Genomic DNA, 21,805 nt, shown 5'->3' on the forward strand with positions numbered 1-21,805 from the left:
GTTCCATTTAATGAGCTCAGACTTGATGCACCTCGTCTACACATCTGCCAGAACCCCCCCCCCTTTTTTTTTGCGCAAACAGTTGAGCGTTTGTGTAAGAGCGAGCGGAGAGGCTAAAGGAGAGGGTCTGGTCCTTCTCAGCTGCTTCTATGTAAATCTAAGATGAACAGAAGAAGAAAAAAAGAAAGAAAACGATAAAACATGAAGCACATACTGTAGAGACAGATGTGTCCAGTTTCTGTCTTCTTACACAAGAAAGATGGTCACTGGTGATGGAGTGAGGAGGCAGCACACAGACGTGTTCCTGGGGTTTTTTGGGCCTCATTTCTCTTCAGTGCATCTGTGTTATGATGCCGTCCACCTGGGAATTAGTGTTTGAATTCAGCTCAATTTCAGGATCTGTGAGCATTTCTCCACCGTCCTACATCCAATCAAATTGTCACAGATATCCAATTTCCAGGAATACGCACATTTACTTGTGCACTGTTCAGGTTATGTCCCTTCAGTCTGCCAATGTTCTCTGAAGGCGTTTTTTTTTTTTTTTTTAAAATGCAGGTCGGTCTGGATCGATTGCACATGATTGCACAGTAGTACTTTACATTTTACACACTGTCCGCGTTCCTCTTCCCCCTTTATGCAAACTCGCAATGTGGTTGTTGGGCAGATTGTTTTGTCAGATTAGGCCCACATCCTTTCTCCATTAGACAGATCCATTAGAGACACGCCCCGGCCAATATTGCAACACTCCTGTGCACAGATGCAGGACAAGCATTAACTGTATACACAATGGTACGAACACATAAACAGAGTTAAGAACTGTAGGTCTTATCCTTGGCCAGGAATAAGTACCTAGAGTAAATAGTATGAAATGCTACTGCTCTATCACTTGCCACTCGTTTTGGAGTGATGAGTCAATACCACACAAAACAGTAGTGACATGCCTCTGTTGTTAAGATGCATTATAATGTTTAACTTGTTGTCTTTTGGGAGATGTTGATGATGAGCAAAAAAAAATATGCAGTTTTTTTTCTGTCTTGGACAGGAACATTGTCTGATCAGAGAGGCAAATTAAGTCACTATCAGTGTCTTAGACTCTAAATCACTGATTTAGAGTCTCTGGGGGACACAAAACATGTTGTGTGATTTAGTGGAGAAGGGGGTCCAGACCTCGGACATCTTGAAACCCGAGTCTGTCCGAAGTCGAGGTCACGACACAACATTTATTAGAAGAAGACAAAGGGTGTCTGAGATTTCAAAGCTACCAACCACACTGTAAGTGAACAAAAAAAGTGTTTATTCCAGAACCGTTTGTGTGTGATAATAAATACATGAGCACTTGGCCAACATCCTGGTGTGGTGCATGAAGCACACACACACACACACACACACACACACACAAGAGGAGAGAGAGAGAGAGAGAGAGAGAGAGAGAGAGAGAGAGAGAGAGAGAGAGAGAGAGAGAGAGAGAGCACCTAAACCAGCTTCATCTTGGTGAAAACACTGAAGAATCCTTCTGTTCATATTTCTAATTCTCTGTGTCTGGGTTGGTCCCTTTACACTGTAAACGCTTATCAGTAGGTGTGACTGTGTGTGTGTGCGTGTGCGTTCTCATATGTGGAAGGCTTTGGTAGGTTTCCCCTCAAACAGTCCTATAGCTGGATTAACAGTAGTGTTTCACAGTCGACTGGCTGTACATGTGGTTCAGCATGTGATTTGGTGACGCGCTCGTCTTTGAACCAAACCAGTCTGCTCTCTACGTAGTGTCTTGCCGTCTACTGCGAAATCGTAGCAGAGCAGAGCTTTTATTGGAAATAATCACGTCAGAAACATCCTGCGTGTCAACTTATGAACCGTAGTGAATAGACAAAAGCATGTACTTTAACGGTGAGTTTACATGTGTGTGGAACGTAAGAATGAATCGCAGGCTTGTATGTTTACTCCATCATCGTTTTTGTCTCCATCTCACGTCTGTGGGCATTTGTGTTTTTCTTATTCATCTGTGTTGTATTTGTGTGTGTGTGTGTTCTCAGTCTTTGTAACCTGGTGACCTGTCGGGGCACCGTAAAGAGGGGAAGCAGGAGAGGGTTGTGCGTGGAGCAGAAGTGGTCTATCCACACACACACACACACACGCACACGCACACACACGCACACGCACGCACACACACGCACACACACGCACACACACGCGCACACACGCGCACACGCACACGCACACACGCACACACGCACACACACGCTCAGGCTGTGTCGGTGCTAGTTCAGTGACGGGGAGCGGTCGGTGGTCCACAGCAGCTCGATGTAGGACCACTTGGTCTGTAGGCAGCGCTTGACGGGAGTGTCGTCAGTCCGAACCATGGGGTCCTCAAAGCCAAGCACCAAAGCTGTCCCTTCTACGTACTCCACCTAAAGCACACACAGGTAACACACAGTTAACACAGAGTTAACCAAACAAAACCAAACAGACATTTAAACCCTTTTATCAACTTTGACAGCTATTCAACTCTATCAATCTCTTTTCAGACACTTCCTCTGAAAGGGTCAAGGGTGAAATGCAGAAGGATGGATGCAAGTATACAGCAGATGCTCACAACCAAACACGCACGCAAGCACACACACACACACGCTGCAGGAGACTGCTGTCAGCAGGTCTGTTATTCCCATCTGGAGTTATGGGAATGGAATTGCCATCACAAGCTTATAGGCGCCGTGCTGTATGTGTGTGTGTAGGCGTGTTCTTTTGTGTGGGCACACATGTGGTGCCATTCCTACATTTTCAGGTAGAGGTATGGAAAAGAAGGAAAAGAAGCTTTTTCACAGATGAGACGAAGTTGAAAGATGAAGAAAGTGATATTCCTGAGTACCAGGTTTGTGCACCACCACACAAGCTACATCCACTGACAATCATCCATCAAACTAAGCCTCTTTAACAGGCCTGTGTTTGACCATCTATCACAACCAGGCTGCTGACAGTGGCCTCCGCGTGGAAATGACTAAGAGAAACGGGAGGTTAAGCCAGGGTTTCTGGATGGATGGACAGGCTATTAGACTCACAATAGCTCCTGTTTGTTCTGGAATGGCCGACTGCCCCCAACTGTGTGTGTGTGTGTGTGTGTATGAATGATTAGAGGAAAATAAGACAAGTCATTCTAAGACAGTTTGAAAAGGAAGCACCGCATCGGTTGCTATTAAAAAACCTGAATATGAAACAGTGTCTTACCCTCTCGTTGTGGTTAGACTGTTTAAGTCCATTGTAGTGGTAGACGGGAAATGAGTCTGGGATTCCTGAATCCTGAAACACAGACAGAAAAACATGCAGTGTTGTCAAAAGGGCAAATTAAAGAACACAGAACATGCTTTAACCAAAAAATTCTAACCAACACATCCCTGGCCGCAGCAAAAGCTTTATTTTATATCCTGTGTTAAATTTTAAGGTGTGTGTGTGTGTGTGCTTATTGGTGAACTGAAGCAATACTCTGCTCCAATTACAACAAACCAGCCAACTACACAAAAATGTCCAAACAGTGACACTGAGCCAAAACACTTCGCATGACTTTGGCTTGTAGGTGTAGAATGCTAATAGGGTGTGTTGTCTGAGAGCGTGTCAAGCTTCTCGTGTTTATATGCCTATATGTGAAACCCTAACCCCTTACCCCAATCCCACGTGAGTCTGAGTGTGTGTGTCCAGTTGGCTAATGGTAGTATAATTTCTTTGCGGCTCGGGGCCATTCCTCTAGTGAGTCCCTTAAGCCCTAATCACTTTAACACAGTTCCCCTCTATCTCTCCCTCTCTGTCTTCCTCACTCGCTCTACCTCATAAAGGCGTCTCACCGCTCTTTCTAAACTTCCCAGCAAGTGACGCCACATGATGTTTAACACGCGCATAGATTTCACATGAGACACCACAGGAATGCTTTTGCCGTAAAAACCTTTGATTTGCTCAAACGGCACTCCGCGAATGCTGGGGAAATAGACATTGGTGTCACCTACTGTATGTGTGTGTGTACACAGCTAGTTTTAACTGTGGACAGTTATTTGTCATTTTGAAAGTCCACACACACACACACACACACACACACACACACACACACACACACACACACACACACACACACACACACACACACACACACACACACACACACACACACACACACACACACACACACACACACACACACACACACACATACTTGATTAGGGAAGAACTCCAACAGGAACGGGCCCAGAAGAATTATACCCAAACTCTCAGGATCCAGCTTACTCTTCACCAGACTGACACTGAGAAGAAACACAGAAACAGAGATAGATGGGAGAGGAAGTGAATATAAAAAAAAACAAGCAGAGGAAAACAGATGCAGAAATCCAGAGAGAGAACTGACACAAGGAACATGCATGTGGGAAAAAAAAGGGGGGGACACAAAACATCAACCTGTGATCTCCTATCTGTGAAAACTAAGAGAAACATACAATCACTTATGATGCCTGTTTTGCTGAGTGTATGCATATTTTTTATAAAATCCATGGTTCAACTAAATATACCTCTTTCCAGACATTCCTACTTGTTAGATCAGTGTTATTATTATTCCACCGTGATAAGAAAAAAAAGGAAAAAACGGGTCCGATTGTCCTTTTAAGGCAGCGAAGAGAGAAGCAGGGGTTGTACCCAGACACAGAAGGGGAGGCAATGCTTGTGTACTCATCCATCGATTTTAACTAGTTGTACATGCAGTAGGGTGGCATACGCCGTTGACAGTGACCCTGCTGAAGTGTCACGAGCAACTCTCTGAAAGCCTAGAAGAGTCACACATGTTGTTTTCAACCACCCTCTGATCTCAGTGCAGGGGAGTGAGAAAAAGAGAAAATCTCCGCAGTGTTCAATAACATATCTCAGTGTTGTGAACAAGTGGCTGTGTGTTGATGGGGACCTGAGGAGTTTGTTCTGTATCGACTGCATGATGAGTATGACTTCATTTAAAAACTGACCAGACATGAGATAATGGCGCACACAAATGTCTACATTGAGCTTGCCACAGCTATTCCTTGTGTCCAATCAAAGGCTACAATGCAGTCATATGATGTTTGTCTAGACATGGCTATATCATTTATAACTGTATGACGTCTTTAAGAATCACATTGAAAGAAATTAGGATTAGTTGGCTCTGTATTGAGGAAATAAGAGTTTGTGAATATTTTTCATTAATTTCAGTGTTCCATTTGCTTGAATTGTCCAAAAAAGGCACTTAAATCTGTACAGATGGTTTTAAAATGCAAATATTACACTGGGTTGGATAACCTGGATTTGCTCAAAAGACAAGTGTACATAGTAATGACAAATAAGGCGATTTACTGTATATGAGAATAAGGACACATCTTTGTATTCTTGTCACGCTGAAAAGACATTTTGTTCTTGTTCTTCTTGTTTGCGGTTTAAATTCCAAATTAGGAGACATCCATCCATCATCCATCGTCTACCACTTGGTTACTCAATATTGATTAAAACTGAAGGGAAACTTTGCTTTCTGTGGATTGAAACTTTGTATTATAATATTTTAAAGTTTAATTAAATTACAAAAATCACTAAACAAGAATTTCTGTTTTTCAAAAAAATGCTGCCACAAACACTACACATCAAACGATCTCAGAGACTATAATTCCTTTGAGCGATAGCCTGAATTTTGCTGAGACAGGGCCAATGTCCACAAAGTTGGTTAACCACAAATAGGAGCAGCTGACTGTCACAGGTCATAGGATATGTAGAAGCAGTCTCAGGCGTGGATGTTTAGTCCATCACAGGCAACTTGAACACAGTCTGCACTCATCTTCCATGAGTGATGAAAGTCTTAAATTAAGTGCTTTTAGATCATCTTATTAATCATTGTCCTGAGCACCAAAGATGCTATTCTTTTCACATGGAGGGTTTTTTGCAATAACTCTCTGGTTCTGTGGTAAAGGAGTGAGACTCGTCGGATATGCACGGGGAGTCTTCCTGCAGTTTGCTGTGTTGCGTAGTGATGTATCAGCCATCTGGGGGTCTGCAGAGCAGATCAGTGGTCCGATGACTTGGCTGCAGCATTAGGGCTTTCTGTTCCTCAGATGAGAACGTGCTTCTGTTTGAAGCGGCACTTTAAAGCGTTTCCTCCCTCTCACAGTCACAGTTTCTTCCTGCCGTTAATGATCTCCCTTTAAGCCTCAGTTTCTGACTTTCTTTCTTTCAGTTCCCTTTTTTTTTCCTGAACTTTTATAGTGAGCTTGCTCTGGTCTTACTTTATAGTAGGCTAGTAGTGAAACATGAGCACGGGCGGCTGACCTGGCCTGGCCGTGACTTGGGAGTTAGAACTTTAGAAGCGCTACAGGTTCCACACACACACACACACACACACACACACACACAGCGAACGCGCACACACACACACACACACACACACTGCGAACGCACACACACACACACACACACACACACACACACACACTACGAACACACACTACGAACACACACACACACACACACACACACACACACACACACACACACACACACACACACACACACACACACACACACACACACACACACACACACACACACACACACACACACACACACACACACACACACACACACACAGCGAACGCACACACACACACACACACACTGCAAACGCACACACACTGCAAACGCACACACACAAACATGAAAAAAGCCTTGAACACACGAGCACTTACTACTCAGGCTCTGAGACAAGGTCAAGGGCTTTCATCACATCCTCCAGCAGGGACTCTGGGATGAAGCCATTATCTGCACAGAGAGAGAGAGAGCGAGACATAAAGAGAGACTGATGCACTGACTGACCCTGGACAAAACATAAAATACAGGCTTCAGTTGAAAACCAGGGGAAGCCTTCACCTACACACATATGGCATAAGCACCATTTACATCATAGGCTCTGGGGAATGAACTCATCTGACACAACCAGAAGCGTGCGCACATGCACACACACACACTGCCACACACACTTTGTCCTCTCTCTCTGACCTACATTCCATGGCCGTGATGATGGCTTTACCTGAGAGGAGAAGCTTTAAACATTAACATGTGTTCTTGCCCAAAAGATGGTGTGTGTGTGTGTGTGTGTCCGGGCACTTACACCATGTGAGCCTGTGTGGCCTCTTTTTTAGATAGTTAGTTTCAAGAAGACAAAACGGACAAGCACTCGGCTTCTCCGCTCTCAAATCAAGTCTTGGCTTTTCACTGCCAGATGTTGCTCTTTTTGACAACTGACAATGTGACAGCCAGCAGAGAGGAGGCAGGCAGGCAGGCAGGCAGGCAGGCGCGCGCGCACGCACACACACACACACACACACACACACACACACACACACACACACACAGACACACACACACACACACAATGACAATGACAAACATTTAAAAGAACATGCTGAGATAGTGGGTTTTGTCTTCTGAGTCACTGTTGTGTGTGTGAATGTGTCTGGCGCCCTTTTTCCACAACACAAGGAGCTGTGCTGACTCTACATGTGACACAGACAGATTTATGAGCCTTCCCCACAGCACTCAACTGTGCTGCTGGCTATGGCATATGTGCATAAACTATGGTGTGTGTGTGCGTATTGTGTACAGTACACCCCCCACCCATTTAAGTTTGTGGGTGCACCTACTACAGCCCAAGCACTTGTTTGTGTGTCTTTGCACATTCCGTGCAATAGGAAGACGGATGAAGAACAAGGGGGAAAACAAAGTTGACATACAGTTATGTTTACATATTTGTTGTCTAAGTGCACCGAGCAGGCAAATTATTGAAACATAGCAAAGCACCGCATACAGAAAAGATCTCAACAAATCAGCATGTCGTTTCTAATAGCCAGAGAGTGAATAATTGTGTTCATGGGAACAGAGAGCAGCACAATTCATTACACGGTAAAAACACATTAATATGAATGTGCGCGTTACGACTGCTGATTTAGTCAGGTCCTTTGCTGGATGCTCTTGCAACATGGATATATCTCGAAGTGTGTGTTGTTCACATGCTAATGTCTTGAGTGTGACTCTCAACAGCAGAGGAGAAACAATACACAACAGATGTTGAGACTAAATGTTTAATGGTACTGCTCTTTCTTTTCTAAGTGCTTATCAAGGGACAAACACCCCACACCGTAATCTTGAGGCTACATAAATGAACTAGGGTGGCACTCAGTGGAGTGCATACCTCTGCCAAAGGCCAACTCTCCCTTATATTCAATTAAGCTGCACCAAATTGCACACAATCATAGAAAATTAGCCCCTAAATATTTTTTTTCACAAAGATCAATGAATTATTCCCTGGGAAATCTGTAACAATTCTCTACTGTCATTGTTTCGCTCCCTGTTTAGGAAAATGAGGAATAGAGGGAAGCAGCAGGATGGTTGACTCAGCTGTTAGAGGAGCTGATCTCACCAACCTAAACAACAACAGTGGGGAGGAGAGAAACTCCTTCCGCCTGTAGAAGAATATAACACAAACCAGAAACACATAACAAGAAAGACAGGATGAAGGGAACAGCGGAGGTTATAGATGAATCTGCTCAACCACAGAGAAGGGACGAGACAGACATTGTTTTCTCAATCTGTGTATTTTGCTTTGTTAAATTGTAAGTTTGGATTATTAAAGTGCATCTTCGTGCCAGGATTTTCATATAGCTGGTTTACTAATGACCAAATAAAAACAGGTGTGTGCAGGGGGTGAAGGGCAGGAGACGTGACTAATTAGCAACATAATGAGCTTGTGCACAATATATAAATGCAAACACAATCATTACCTTCAGGATCAAATGACTGGAAGACTCTCCTTGCCTGTTCTGATGGAGACTCTGGGCCAACGAGGGACATCTCCTACAGAGGTACAGCCAGGGAACAGAAAGAAAGGAAGAAATCAAAAAAGAGAGACAAGAAAGGAGAAAGATTATAAAAAGGTGAGAGATTGTGCATCACAGCATGAGGAGGTGTGACCAGTAGAGATATGTGACCTAATTTAGGAGACTGAGAGGGAAAGAGAAGGAAGCAGAGGAGGAATTAGATCACATTATGGGGGGATTGAGGCTTCATCAGTGTTGAAACATGAGAACAGCCGAGAGTGAAAACCAAAAAATCTGATAATCGTTAAGATCTACTCACAACTAACAAATTGTGATTGTTCTTGTCAAGGCTTTAGCAGAACTAATGAACAGCAAACATTCAGCCAACAAACAGCACCACACATTGTAGCAGTGTGTGATGTACTGCTGATGTACAGTGTGCATATGTGTGTGTGTGTGTGTGTGTGCAATCTAAAGGGCCGGTGCAATCACCAGAGCCCATTGGGTAATTAACTGATCGGCTGATAAATTTAGACGGTTTGTTTTTACCCCAAACGCCCAATCAGGAAATCGAGTCTTACAAATATAGCCCATGATTTATGGCGAGAGAGAAGAACGGTGTTGGCAGGGAGAACAAAAAAGGGTGGTGTGTATGTGCATCAACAGGGTGATGCCCCTTGTGGCTAGCCTAAACACCTATGCTCGTCAGATCATTTAAAATCCCCTCACGATTTTCCTAAGTGGAAACTGTGGGTCTGACCTTTGCCAATTTTTGACATTATGAAAACTCCATGCAATAACCAGTCATGTGTGCTGTACTCATATAAGAAAGAAACCAGGATTTGAACTTCTCCAGCCCTTCTTCACATGTTGACTTCTGTCTCTTGTCATGTGTGCAACTGAGTGCAAAACCATGAACAACAACCACAAAAGACCAAAGTGTGTGCCACCATTCCCGTTTGTGGGATTCACTACAAGATCCACTCTGTGTTGAAACAACAAACACACAACAGACACCAGGCTCTTGGCAAGAGGAGGATATGACCACAGGCTTTTCTCCTGCCCCAGTGTGGTTGTTTGGAACAGGGATAAACCCTTTTTTCCTCTTTAGATGACAACCATGCATAAGAATCCTTAACAGTCTGAAGTCAGCAGCCTACACTGATCTCTTGGGAAAGGGAATTCCTCCCATGCCCTTGCTTATATTTTTTGTAGTGTTATTCACTATTCTTAAACTTACTGTATGTAAATTAAACATCTGAATAACTGTCAGTTCCTGATAAGCAAGGAAACAACAATAATGAGTGCAAGCGTGAGAGGTCTTTGGGGTCATAGGTCATATTAATTGTGATATATTAAATACCTTGAATTAATAATTATTTAGAGAAGCGTAATAAAGAAAACTAAAAAAAACTCAAAAGGAGCTAGAATGGATATTTTTTCAAGAGAATGAAATTAGATACTTCACAAGAGGATAGCATCTCACATAAACAGACACACACAGTGTGTAGGCCAGAATCAGAAGTTTCATAATCAGTTTATGACAACGGAGCGTTGGAAAAACACACAATGTTTTTGGAGAGCAAATGAACCCTGCTCATCTCCTTTAGCTGCCCTTTATTAAAGCCTGAGCCTCAGATTCACGCAGGCTGCTTGGGTTTCACGGTCCGCTTATTACTGTACTCAGGGCTTACTCTGGGAGAGAGGGGTTCAGGGGTACACATCGAGAAGAGATGACTCCCAGCTGCTGGTTCTTCAACTGCAAAGAAAAACATTCACAGAGAGGCGAACATGCGCTTGCACACTGTTCTGTCACACAAAGTATAGCGGGGCCCTGATGTGTTAACACTACAGGCTCCAAAAATGTGACGGTAGATTTGTCATTAGCTATATATAGTGTTTCACATGTAAGGGAGGACAAGGGTCTTGTGCTGAAAAAGAGATTCTTACCGGTTGACTGCAGACGAATTCCTTAAATGTAGGATTAACAGTGACGTATGTATATTGAAACTTGAACTGTTTTGATAAACTGTAACTGTAACAGAGAAAACCCATCTCTTTTGAAAGTGAGAAAAAGTACAATGAGCCTCGTGTACAAAAGCTCAGTTTATCTGTTAGGCTTTCAGAGCAGGATGGACGCATCCTGTGTAATTCACCTGGTAACACCACGGATACAGGATGTCAGCACTTGACAAACACGTGCATGTGGACATCAACAGACATAACAAAACAAAACATTTATGGCAAGTCTATACATGCCAATATGGCTAATGAGCACATAGAAAAGAATAGAAAAGATCCTCCACATGCACACAAGCATACATAATAGCAGCAGGAATTAGGTGATTGTGTGTTTGTGTGTGTGTGTGTGTGAGAGATGACAGGTCTGCTTGGTTGTCTTTGATCTCTGTTTTATTAGAGGCCCGAGGAAGATCCCGCTGAGTTGGAAAACATGTCATGAAGCTTACATACTCCACAGGGATGGTGTGTGTAAGTGTGTCTTGGCGTTTCTTTCCTTTCGTATGTGTGTGTGTTTCCATAAGAGAGAGAGAATATCTCTGCTAAAGCAATAATTAGGCCTGTCTGCTACCTTAATGTGCTTGCTTGCACTGGGGAACTGTATTCTATTCTCTCAAGTGTGCAAACATTCACATTCATACAGAGACAAAGCACAATAACACACACAAGCAAAGTAGTACATTCCTTTCCTCAAAGTCCACTTCAAAAAACAAATCCTGGATCTCCTTAGAAGAGAAACAAGCAATTCTACATAGGAACAACACAACACAAGATACATGCGGAATATAAGAAGTCCTACCAGACTTCCTGCATCACACTATCCTATATAAAGTACCAAACTTTGATTACATCCAACTAACTTCAGCACAATTTCCGAGGACCGACCACTGCCTAATTCATCGTCTCTAACCATCGGAACTTCCTTACTAGACTCGAGTGGCTCTCTCTTGACAATTCATCCCCGTGGGTCCTTTTCCTCCCTTGTTCTTTCTCCTGCCTCTCTTTACCTGCCTTTTCCTGCATTACATAGGTACTCTGCTTGAGTACTTCCTCCCCTCCTACCCTTGACGTTTTCTTCCATTATTCTTCCTCTATTTCATCCTTTATCTCCAAAAGGAGGTAGCTACTTCAGAAAAGACAGGTAAGCATAGTACTTTTCTAGAGTTACTCTCTTTCTTTTCCCTTCAGTCTACCCAAAGAGCTATTGTGTGCGCTGAGAGGCTCTGAGTGGCTACAGAGTGCATCTGAAGGGTTCGGTTTCAAGACAACAAAGCAGAGGTCTTGAAACAGTGTCTCCTGCCTTGTTCCTGGTTGGTTCCAATTGACTCACTACACGACAGGCTGAGGAGGCAGTCTGTGTGTGATTGTTTGTCACAAAGAGTGTGTTTGTTTTGTTCACCTCAACCAGCCTTTGTCCCATGTGATTAAGAGCACAGGAAGCAATGGAAATCCTAATGCTCTTGCTACATTAGAAGTGAGGTGAGTGCAGTATCAACTGAATGTTGGTGTCTGAGTGTGTGTTTCAGGTGTGACAGACAGGACAAAGTGGTGATTTATGGAGCGGTCTCGGATGAGAAAGACTGTGTCTCACCAGAAACGTGAGGAGACACCAGAGGAGACTTATGTAGCGTAATGATGGGTCCTATAACAGAGACCAACTCACAGGGGAAAAGGAAGAATAATGCAGCACACACACACTGACAGAGAGAGCCTTTCATCATGCAATAATGGCCTTTGGTCTGACCCATCACAGATTATTAATGACTGTTAATGTACACTGCTTTGTTATTTTGCGTTTGTGTGGCCCGCACCCTCAGATCACACCAAGACCAGAGAGTCCACACAATTCACATCTTTTATATTGTTTAAAATATTCATTCTTGTTTTGTTCAAACTACATTCAGTACATTGTGTAGTGGTAGCCTGGGAACCGGACGAATTCTGGGAGCTCATTTAAATTTGCTCTGCCAGAATACGGTCTGGATCCCCTCCATTGGGAAGTGATTTCCCCTGGGCAGAAAACTTGCAGGTCCAATCACAACTGATTATCTGATAATGGGAGGGGTTTATACCACGACGCAGATGGAAGCGACTTTTGTAAACAACCAAGTCTCTGCCGCTGATGAACGAGCATTTGACTAAAACTTCCTGATATTTTCAGATGTCAAACAAACATCTCTCTGCTCTCGTCTGTTGACATTTTTGCGTCGCTCAACAGACGTCACATGATTCGTCTGCGTCCGTCGGTAAATCCTCTAGGAAATCGAAAAATTAACCGAGAGGTCGCAGAATAATACGCATTTGAGTATTAGTCTGGCTACACCAGGCTAGGGTAGTGGGCACAATTTAGTAATATTGTCATGATAATATATCATTATTATCATTATTGAACTATTTGTGGCTCATTTATGTTCTTGAGAAGACAAGAACTCCTCACCACACCTTGAAGGACATTCTGTGTGTGCTTGCAAACAAATCTGGAGACTGAAGGGACACCGAGTGCCACAACGGCGGCTCTACTTCCTAGTAAATCCCTGACCCAGAACACCACAACTGTACGCATACACACACCAACTCCCTGGAGAAGCAGAGATACAGCCTGTGAACCTCATCACTCAGCAAGAGGAGAGCAAAGAGTGATGAGAAATGTCACAGGAGGATCACCCCCACCTCCTTTCCTGAGTGACCACTGCCCCACTCTTTTAAGTGCATCCTTCCTTTCTACTTCCCTCCTTCCTCTTTCCTTCCCATGAGGGACCAATAATCTGGAGAGGTTGGTTGAGGTGTGTTGGGGAATCCTTTTCTTGGGCAACCAATCTACTGTACACCAGAGCAGATAGGTACTTCAAAGGCAAGAAGAGGGAAAAGAAGGAAGAGCGAATCCTTTTTTTAACATAATGCATGATACGTCTCATCCATCACCAATCCCTCTTCTCCTTCACTCTCCCTGTCTGTCTGTCTTACTTTTTATCCTTCCTCTGGCATCTCAGAAACTCTTGTCCAAAAACAGATCCCATTACATGCCATTATACACACTCTGGCTCTTTTCTCACATGCACACACATTAATACAACAGAGGGCACAGTGGGTGTGGGGGTTGCTGTGGGTAGGGACCAGAGATGGTGGAATTGCCTTTGTGTAGGTAGATTAGATTAAAAAAAACAAACTCACTAATGCTATTAAACTGATGGTCTGAAAACCACAGTCACACACTGACAGCGACTCTGGAGAATACACACCCGTCCCCAATGGCAGACAGAAGGAGCCGCTGACACATCAGAGGCAGGGATCAGGTTTTCTGCTTTTGTGGGGCTGATGGCTCTTTATCGAAGCTGAAAGCTAAATAACCAGGTAGCGTGTATTTTTGTATCATGAAGGACGGGAAATCTCAGTGTGCTTCAAATTAGCACCAAACATGGATTTGCCTTTCCCACTAGAGAATCCTTACCTTCTTCCGCTTAGACTCAAGGTTGTAAAGCCAGCATAGTGTAGTGTCAGCTGTGTACGTCAGTATATATGCATGCGCGTGTGTTGCCAGTCTCCAGCGGGACAAATGGATCCAGATGGGAACTACGGAATGACTTTTCTCTACAGGAAGCCATCCACCTAAAGCTACACACACATACAACACTAATGCTAATCAGGATTAGGTTCCCCGCTCTCTGGAATGTGTGTGTAAGAGCTGTGTATATGTGAATATGTCACTGGTGCTGGGGGAGTTGTAGCAATCGGTAAGTCATCAGCGCATGCATGACGACTATGGGTCATCACTGAGGTAACACATGATCCACTCGCCTAGCAGGGTAGAGCGTTATGCATGTAACTGAGCTTTTAATCAATGGTCTTTCAAGGGTGTGGCATTACGATGGAGATGACTGCCTGGGACTTTTCTGTCTCTCCAGTGCCATTTTCACAACAGCAGAGAGAATCAATTTGCTACAACGCAAACTGCCAGCTTTAATATACAAGCTACAGCAATGTATCACATTACATGTTCACTGATAGAGACGATAAACCTGCTTGTTTGACTGCAAGGAGTTTAAGTGGACGCACACACGCACATACATGAGCAGTGATCTGATGAATCATGTTCCTGTTCGAGAGCAAACATTTCTCTCCAAGTTACAACCACAGGGTTGACCTCAATTAGGGTGAGCATTCTGCACCTTGTGGCATATCTCTGTCATATATGTATGTGAACATCTGAGGTTCTGCAGTAGCAAGAACAGGATGGCAAGGCATTTTTCCAAGAATTTCCAAGAGTCACCCCAAAACAACCTACTCTGATGTTGTACTTCCAAAAGGCTCAAGGGTTGGTTCTGCAGCACAAAATGTCAGATTTGTCAAATGGATTTCGTTTAATGTTAATGTCATGTTAATGAAAGCGAAAACATTAAGCTGATCAGAGCTAGGGTTACACAGTGGATTGGTATTTTTTCGTTTTTAATCTCTTAACAGCGCATTTATAACATTTTCTGTCATTCTATTTTTTTCTGAGTTCCTGGGACTTATTTGTGCTCAAAAAAAGGTTCTTGAACATGAACAAGTGCCAGTAGAGAGAGAGAGAGAAAAAAAGTGATCGATTTTGTTGGAACAAACCTGACAGTGAAGGTAGACAGATTTATACTCTCACTGAAGTCCAAATTCAGGACTTTACACCACAGTGATACATTATGTACAACACATTGTTTAGTAGATCACAAATGGTTGACATCACAAACAGCTTTTTTTTCTTCTTCCTAATGCTGGATATGTGAAATGCCAAGAAGCAGTACTGGCCATATATGACTATCTCCTGCACTCATTTCCCCTCCCCTCCCTTTCTGCCTTCTTTTTTCCCCCCTCACATTGATATCCGACCTGGACTATATTAAATCTGTTAAGCACGTTCCATATTTTGGTTTTTCTAACCTGCTGAGGAGACTGGCTTGTATTACACACTGTGTGTGTGTGTGTTTGTGAAATATGGGTTTGCTTGCTTATGGATGAATGCATTGAACTTGCCTTGGTGAAAAACACAGAGAGGTGAGTTTCACTGCCAAGGATCCAAATAGGGAACTTTGGAGACTTGAGGAATGCCCCGACCTAACACGCAAACACACGCACAGAGGAAAAAAAGGAATGCACAACAAATTAGTCTATTTTGAATCGTTTTCACCATGAATCATACTGTTCAACATGTGTTAATGAGGCACATTCATATTTGATCAGGTATAACACGTCAGAGTATAAAAACAGCGTGTTACTTCTTTGGACCCTCACCACTGAAATGTATATTAGAGTGACTAAAAAGTTGGATTGTCACTTATTAGTCACTTGTTACACAAGGCATCGTATCCAGCATCCACTTCATTTCCATACAATAATAATAAACCCAATGACACATTATATGAACAGTGAATATGTTGGGCAGACCTCTCCTTATTTGATATGAGCTGGTCTTTTAAATCACTCTAAACAGCTCCCCCCAGTTACTTTGGCAACCATCTACTTGCTATCAATATATTATTTGTCTTCGGAGAATAAATTCCTTAACTCCAGCTTTTTGGGGCTTATGTTAGCAATGACTAAAAAACTGCCAAGATTCCTGTTTTTTAAGCAAGACTATTTCAAATTGCTCTTCTTTTTTTCATCAATTTTAGTGTGTTGCATATGTGCCAAAAAATAAAAGTGTAGAGCGAGTGGGGATGTTTACAATAAGTCAGTTTGGACTTTTCCTCACAAACACGTATTTTCACATGGGAGCTCTCACTGTGGTTAATTTATTTTCTTTGCACTGAGTTTATACAATGGATGTCCATGTTGACTTGACGTGAATCTTCATAAAAAACAAAAATCCATCATAAACACATATTGAATGATTTGTTGTCTTTTTGCATGATGTTTCTCAGAGTCTGTATGTGTCTGTACCTTGCAGAAGCGTAGCGATTCCATCAGCGTGAGGAAACCAACTGATGCCTGTTTATGAATACCATGTAGCTCTACAACACAAGGAGAAAAAAAAAGCAATAAAATGTTGTGACATTATGTAAAACTGGCATTAATTTGGGTCTTCTGCGCAATGCTGTGGGAAATAAGAATTATTGCCATCTGATGGATGTAGTTTAAATCTGGGGCCACAAAACTGAACTCTGGGTGATGCGTGTGAATATGTAGTAAATTCATGGAAGTCTTACTCATGCCAGAGCATTCCCGGTCTCCATCCCAGACATTAGAGACAGCATGGCCGGTTACAAGGAGGTTAACCAGGCTCTGACTGCAAATGACAGACAAGAAAAAAAATATCAATAAGGTATAAAGGAATTAAATATAACACATCCTACACCTCTTACCAAAAAGATGCAATAGTGTATAACTTTCTGTAAGAGTCGAACTGATGTGTGACAGAAGGTGAAGAGAGATGTTCTTATACCTGCCATGACCATGCACAGGGTCTATAAGAGGCTCCATTGTGTCCTGGATCTCATTTCGTATATTCTCTATGCCCTGCACAGAGAGGACCAAAAGAGACTGTCAGAAAAGTCTGTACTTAATTTGTGTGTATTTGAGCATTTATGTGAGACACAGGAAAAATGACTTGAAATGCTAAAACACAATGATTATTAACTCATTAATAAAAAATATATTTTAAAGAGTTTGAAACTTGAAATTTCAAATTACATAAAAAACATGACAGAACACTTAATTTCATTCAATATATAATATTTCTATCCCTCTTTACATGCAGCTGTTTATTAATGTTACCTTGGTTAGGATGACTGAGTAGAGGAAAAGCAAGACTCCACAGCACCCCCTCCAGGTGTGGTAGAGCGACAGCACCTCCTCTCTCAGATCAGTCACTGACATCACAGTCCGCTTGCTGCAGGAGGGCAACATACATTAAGATGACTTATGAACCACGGAAAAGACAGAAAATTTGTTGAGGCTTGGAATGTCATTGTCAATGAGTTAGGTGTATTGACTGTATCCGTCATGCCAGGATGGTAGAGAAAGGTGTCACAATGGGGGACATATCTATTAAATGCACGACAAAGATAAATCTGTCCTTGTCTGTTTGGAGCCACTTTCATCTTTTGCTCCATCTTAGCGGGGTTGTCTGTCTTAGTTAGCATGCACTTCTCCAATGTGAATCAGCATTCGCTTTTTGCTGACTGTGGTCTCAGCTGCCAGTGCACAACGTGATGAAATTTCAATATTCTTCTGGCAAATGAGGCCTTGCATTCATTTAGCTTGATGTGTGTGACAGATAGTATGCATGTAAGATAGGTTGTATGTTTTGTTTTTTTAAATAGGCAATTAGTGAAAGTGTTGATTCAGCAAGAGGGAAACAGCAAATAAAAGTGAAAGCCAAGTCTAACAGACTAGACTGATCACATAAAGTTGCCTTCCCCTCTCCTGCTACTATCCTCTGAGAAACATGTAGCTCTAGATTCCATTGCTGCATATTGGCAAATGTAAAACCCAGATTTTCGAGATCTTCATCCCTCCTAGACACCCACCATATTGTTTGAGATTATCTGAGTTGATAAAGAAACAGTAATGGATATAAAGATGCAAGGTGTCAGCTGTGGTGAGAATATTAAGTGTCACTTACTGAATATCACTGTGAAATCGCTCAAAGCCAAGATCCTCAGCAGCCAAGGCAGCTAGGCACAAGAAAACACAAACACTGTAGGATCAGAGCTTGACACAGCAAAAGTCCACACTGTCAAACAGTTATAAAATATTTTTTTTGTGAAGATAGTTATAGGGTGAATATTTGTGACAGATGTATGACTCACTGGGAGACTGCTCCTGTGGCGGCTGGCTGCTCTCTGGCTCTGGCACGTCCTGTGTTTGCGACTGTGACTGTGTGTTAGTATGTGTACTAGTGTGGGGGCTCTGTCCCTTTGCCCAGGTCACCAGGCAGAACCCTGTGGAGGGGCTTGAGCACGCAGACTCTAGGATTTCACTCAGTGTGGAACACAGGGCTGTTTTCTGCCCCTCCTCTAATAGACACAAACAGAAGACATGCGCGATGAAACAAGCCTTCAGATATATAAAACAATAGTAAAAGCAATGGTCGGGATGTTTCTGTGGACAACCTACCTGACATCTGTCTCCAGTTGGAACATTCTCTATTAAAGACAATGTTCTTTAAGAGGAAAGCCTGCAAAGAAACACAAACTCAGTCTCCAAATTTGATAGAAAATACTACCTGGAACATTTTCCAGGTTTTGTTTAAAAACCTCAATGACTTTGATTTATATATATATATTTAAAACACAGAACATCCATTTTAGTTGTTTTGTTGACAGTCTTGATAATTATCTAATTATTACAGACAGACAAATTTTTTTTGGCAGCTGTGTGTCATTTCAATGTAAATTCATGCATACAAAAGCTCATACATGGCTCCAAGTTCACTGAGGCCCTGTTCATACCTGGCATTAACATGCATCTTGGGAAATCTTATAACAAGTCAACAGCTCTAAGTGCGTCAGAAAGTTCACACCTGGCACTTGAACACATCTCCACATGTGTCTCAAGTGACCGCTTGTGATCGGATCTCACTTTCCTGCTCTATATGCAAATAAACCCATACATAATTTCCATTTGCAGAGACTCAATGCTTTATTGTTTTTAACCAGCGGGAGGCAGCAATGCACTTCACCAGCAAAAATCAAAACAATACAATCCATTTTTTTTGGGAGTGAAGTGGTGACCATGCAATTAAGGAGATTATAGTGAGGCTCAAAAAAGCAAAAAATCTGTCACACGTAGCTCAAGTCGACGTGTTTCCAAAATCAACAACTGGGTACAACTAGCAGGTGTGAACAGGAAAACTAGAAAGTGGTAGACTGAGGAGTCAATCAATCAAATGCATCAACTCAACGCTCGGCATTTCATGGAGAGAAATTTTACTCAAAATGGTCACGTTTGTATTAAATGATTTACAAAAAAAAGACAAGATTGAGAGAGCAAAGTCTTTGAGGAGTCTGCAAAATATTTGACTTCACGTGTATCTATCCAATAACTTTTGAACCCCAAAGCTTTGTGAACTATTTGGTATACAGGGGCTATATCTCCCACATAGTTTTTTCTCTATGTATGTCTTCTAAGGGCAAGATTGGGCCCTGACAACACTAAATGGAGACTGAACATGACCATACCTGGACAGGTGCAATGACAGCACATGGCCCTCCTTCGAACTGCTCCAATGCTGTGTGCTCGTTCTCACTGAAAACAAATCCTGTGATAACAGAAAAAAACCAAAACATATAATCAACAGTGACATCTAAAACTTTTTTTACCGGTGATATCAAATAAGGCATTTATTTGACTGAGACAGAAAATGAATCACCATCTATTAATAGACAAGTCATTTGTAAGAAAACAAGGATGCTGTTTCCAGTTTGTCAACATTGAAGATTTTTTTCTATGATAGTTAGCTGAATATCTGTGTTTTGAACTCAAAAACCCACATGACAAAAGAAGGCATTTGATGAAGATGTCACCTTCACAATAAGATTTTCCAAATTTGGATTTTAAAGACTACTTGAATTATAGATTAATCAAGTAAATAACTGACAGCTTAATTTAACACGAAAATAAAACAATTGCAGCCCTAGTCATATTTAAGGCCACAAAGCTAATTTAAGCTAAACTCTGCAGAACAGCCAACTAACCATGTGCAGAAGCAGAAATAACTATGTGCAGTATTCTTACCAGCTCTGTTGTTTAGTTCTTGCCTGAACTTCAATAAGAGAGCAGAATCTAGCATTTGAAATTCCAGTGGTGCGCTGTTGGACAACCATTTCTAAATGAAATATTAGATATTTCCTGTACGGTAAAGGCACTTCCATTCATATAACCAGACAAAGATGAAGTATCATACCTTGGGCCCATCTACGGAAAATCGATGCGGACACTGCTCCACTGGAGGGTCTCCCCCAAACCAGATCCACCACCTCTTTGTCTAACTCCGACATGACAACTGTCACTGCTGCTAAATCCACAGGCACTCTTCAGACCGACAGCCAGGTGGGGACAACAGAGGTCTGTTGGGGCCAACTTGCTAGCTCCTCTCGGGGTTGACAGTCCACTTCTCTCGGCAGGTCCAGCCTGTGGCATTGGCCACAAGCTACCTGTGTAGCCGCACAGTGCACACAGTCTGACTCGAGTGGCTGGCAGCAAACTGGCGGGTAGGAATGACATCAACCTAGCCACAGCAGCTTGCAAAGGGATGGGACAGCAACATATGTTTGCGTTACTCTCGAATGCTAATTGCGAGCACGTTATTAGCAAAGTTAGCCTAATTGCACTTCAAAGGCGACGGAAGTGCCAATTAACTTTTTATTCATGAATGTAATGGTTTATACTCGCTCGATTCACCCATAAGCTAGAAAGCTAACAGTTGCGTTAGCATGATATAGGTGGTTAAAACGAGGTATTGGCAGCAGGATACCCGTTAACTATTCCCGTGGCAGCGTTGTTACTTTCTTATGCCGTTGTGAAATTCTTGTGTCAGCTAAATTTTCGAGGAACTGAATTGGCATAGTAATGTCAGCAGTTAGCATTAGCATCACTACTAGCAGCTAATCTTTCACTGCTTTGTCATTCGGTGACTTCTCACAACACAGCGGAACCGACATCTGTTGAATGAATACCGCTTGTTTTTAGTTAGAAGACGTTGAACTACAATTACCTTGATACACAGTCGAGTAATGGATTTCCGTATTGATTATATATTTTCGGTTGCAATTTCACTATCGCCAACGGCTCTGTCATTCGTTTATTTACAACAGAATTGTAGAGGAAAAAAACTGTGCGTACATTTGACGTGTCGGACGATTGGTTGAAATCCAGAAAGTTCCGTATGCGTCAAGGGGTACAGCCTCAACGCGTTGCGGTATTGGCCAAAATGCTTGCCAGTCATTTTTAAATACCCGCCC

The 21,805-nt window shown here is 42.5% G+C and overlaps 1 protein-coding gene across 2 annotated transcripts; it reads right to left on the reverse strand.

Moving 5' to 3' along the window:
• Positions 1 to 1,273: 1,273 nt before the first annotated feature.
• Positions 1,274 to 21,700, reverse strand: mindy3 (MINDY lysine 48 deubiquitinase 3). Of its 2 annotated transcripts, none has more exons than XM_035629565.2 (16): positions 21,559 to 21,700; positions 20,749 to 21,085; positions 20,024 to 20,103; positions 18,960 to 19,020; positions 18,653 to 18,859; positions 18,466 to 18,517; positions 17,616 to 17,730; positions 17,284 to 17,357; positions 17,048 to 17,127; positions 16,782 to 16,852; positions 15,876 to 15,956; positions 8,817 to 8,889; positions 6,726 to 6,798; positions 4,193 to 4,280; positions 3,220 to 3,291; positions 1,274 to 2,405 (listed from the first exon to the last, which is right to left on the reverse strand). In XM_035629565.2, exons 2-16 carry the CDS (start codon positions 20,840 to 20,842, stop codon positions 2,256 to 2,258), a joined length of 1,371 nt encoding a protein of 456 aa, XP_035485458.1. In that variant the 5' UTR covers positions 20,843 to 21,085; positions 21,559 to 21,700; the 3' UTR covers positions 1,274 to 2,255. The 2 variants fall into 2 exon arrangements, with proteins under 2 accessions (XP_035485458.1, XP_035485459.1); XM_035629566.2 differs by having other exon boundaries at positions 20,749 to 20,998; positions 21,559 to 21,698.
• Between the last annotated feature and the right edge of the window lie 105 nt (positions 21,701 to 21,805).

Source organism: Scophthalmus maximus, chromosome 1 (assembly GCF_022379125.1).
Source record: "Scophthalmus maximus strain ysfricsl-2021 chromosome 1, ASM2237912v1, whole genome shotgun sequence".
NCBI classification, from domain to species: Eukaryota; Metazoa; Chordata; class Actinopteri; order Pleuronectiformes; family Scophthalmidae; genus Scophthalmus; species Scophthalmus maximus.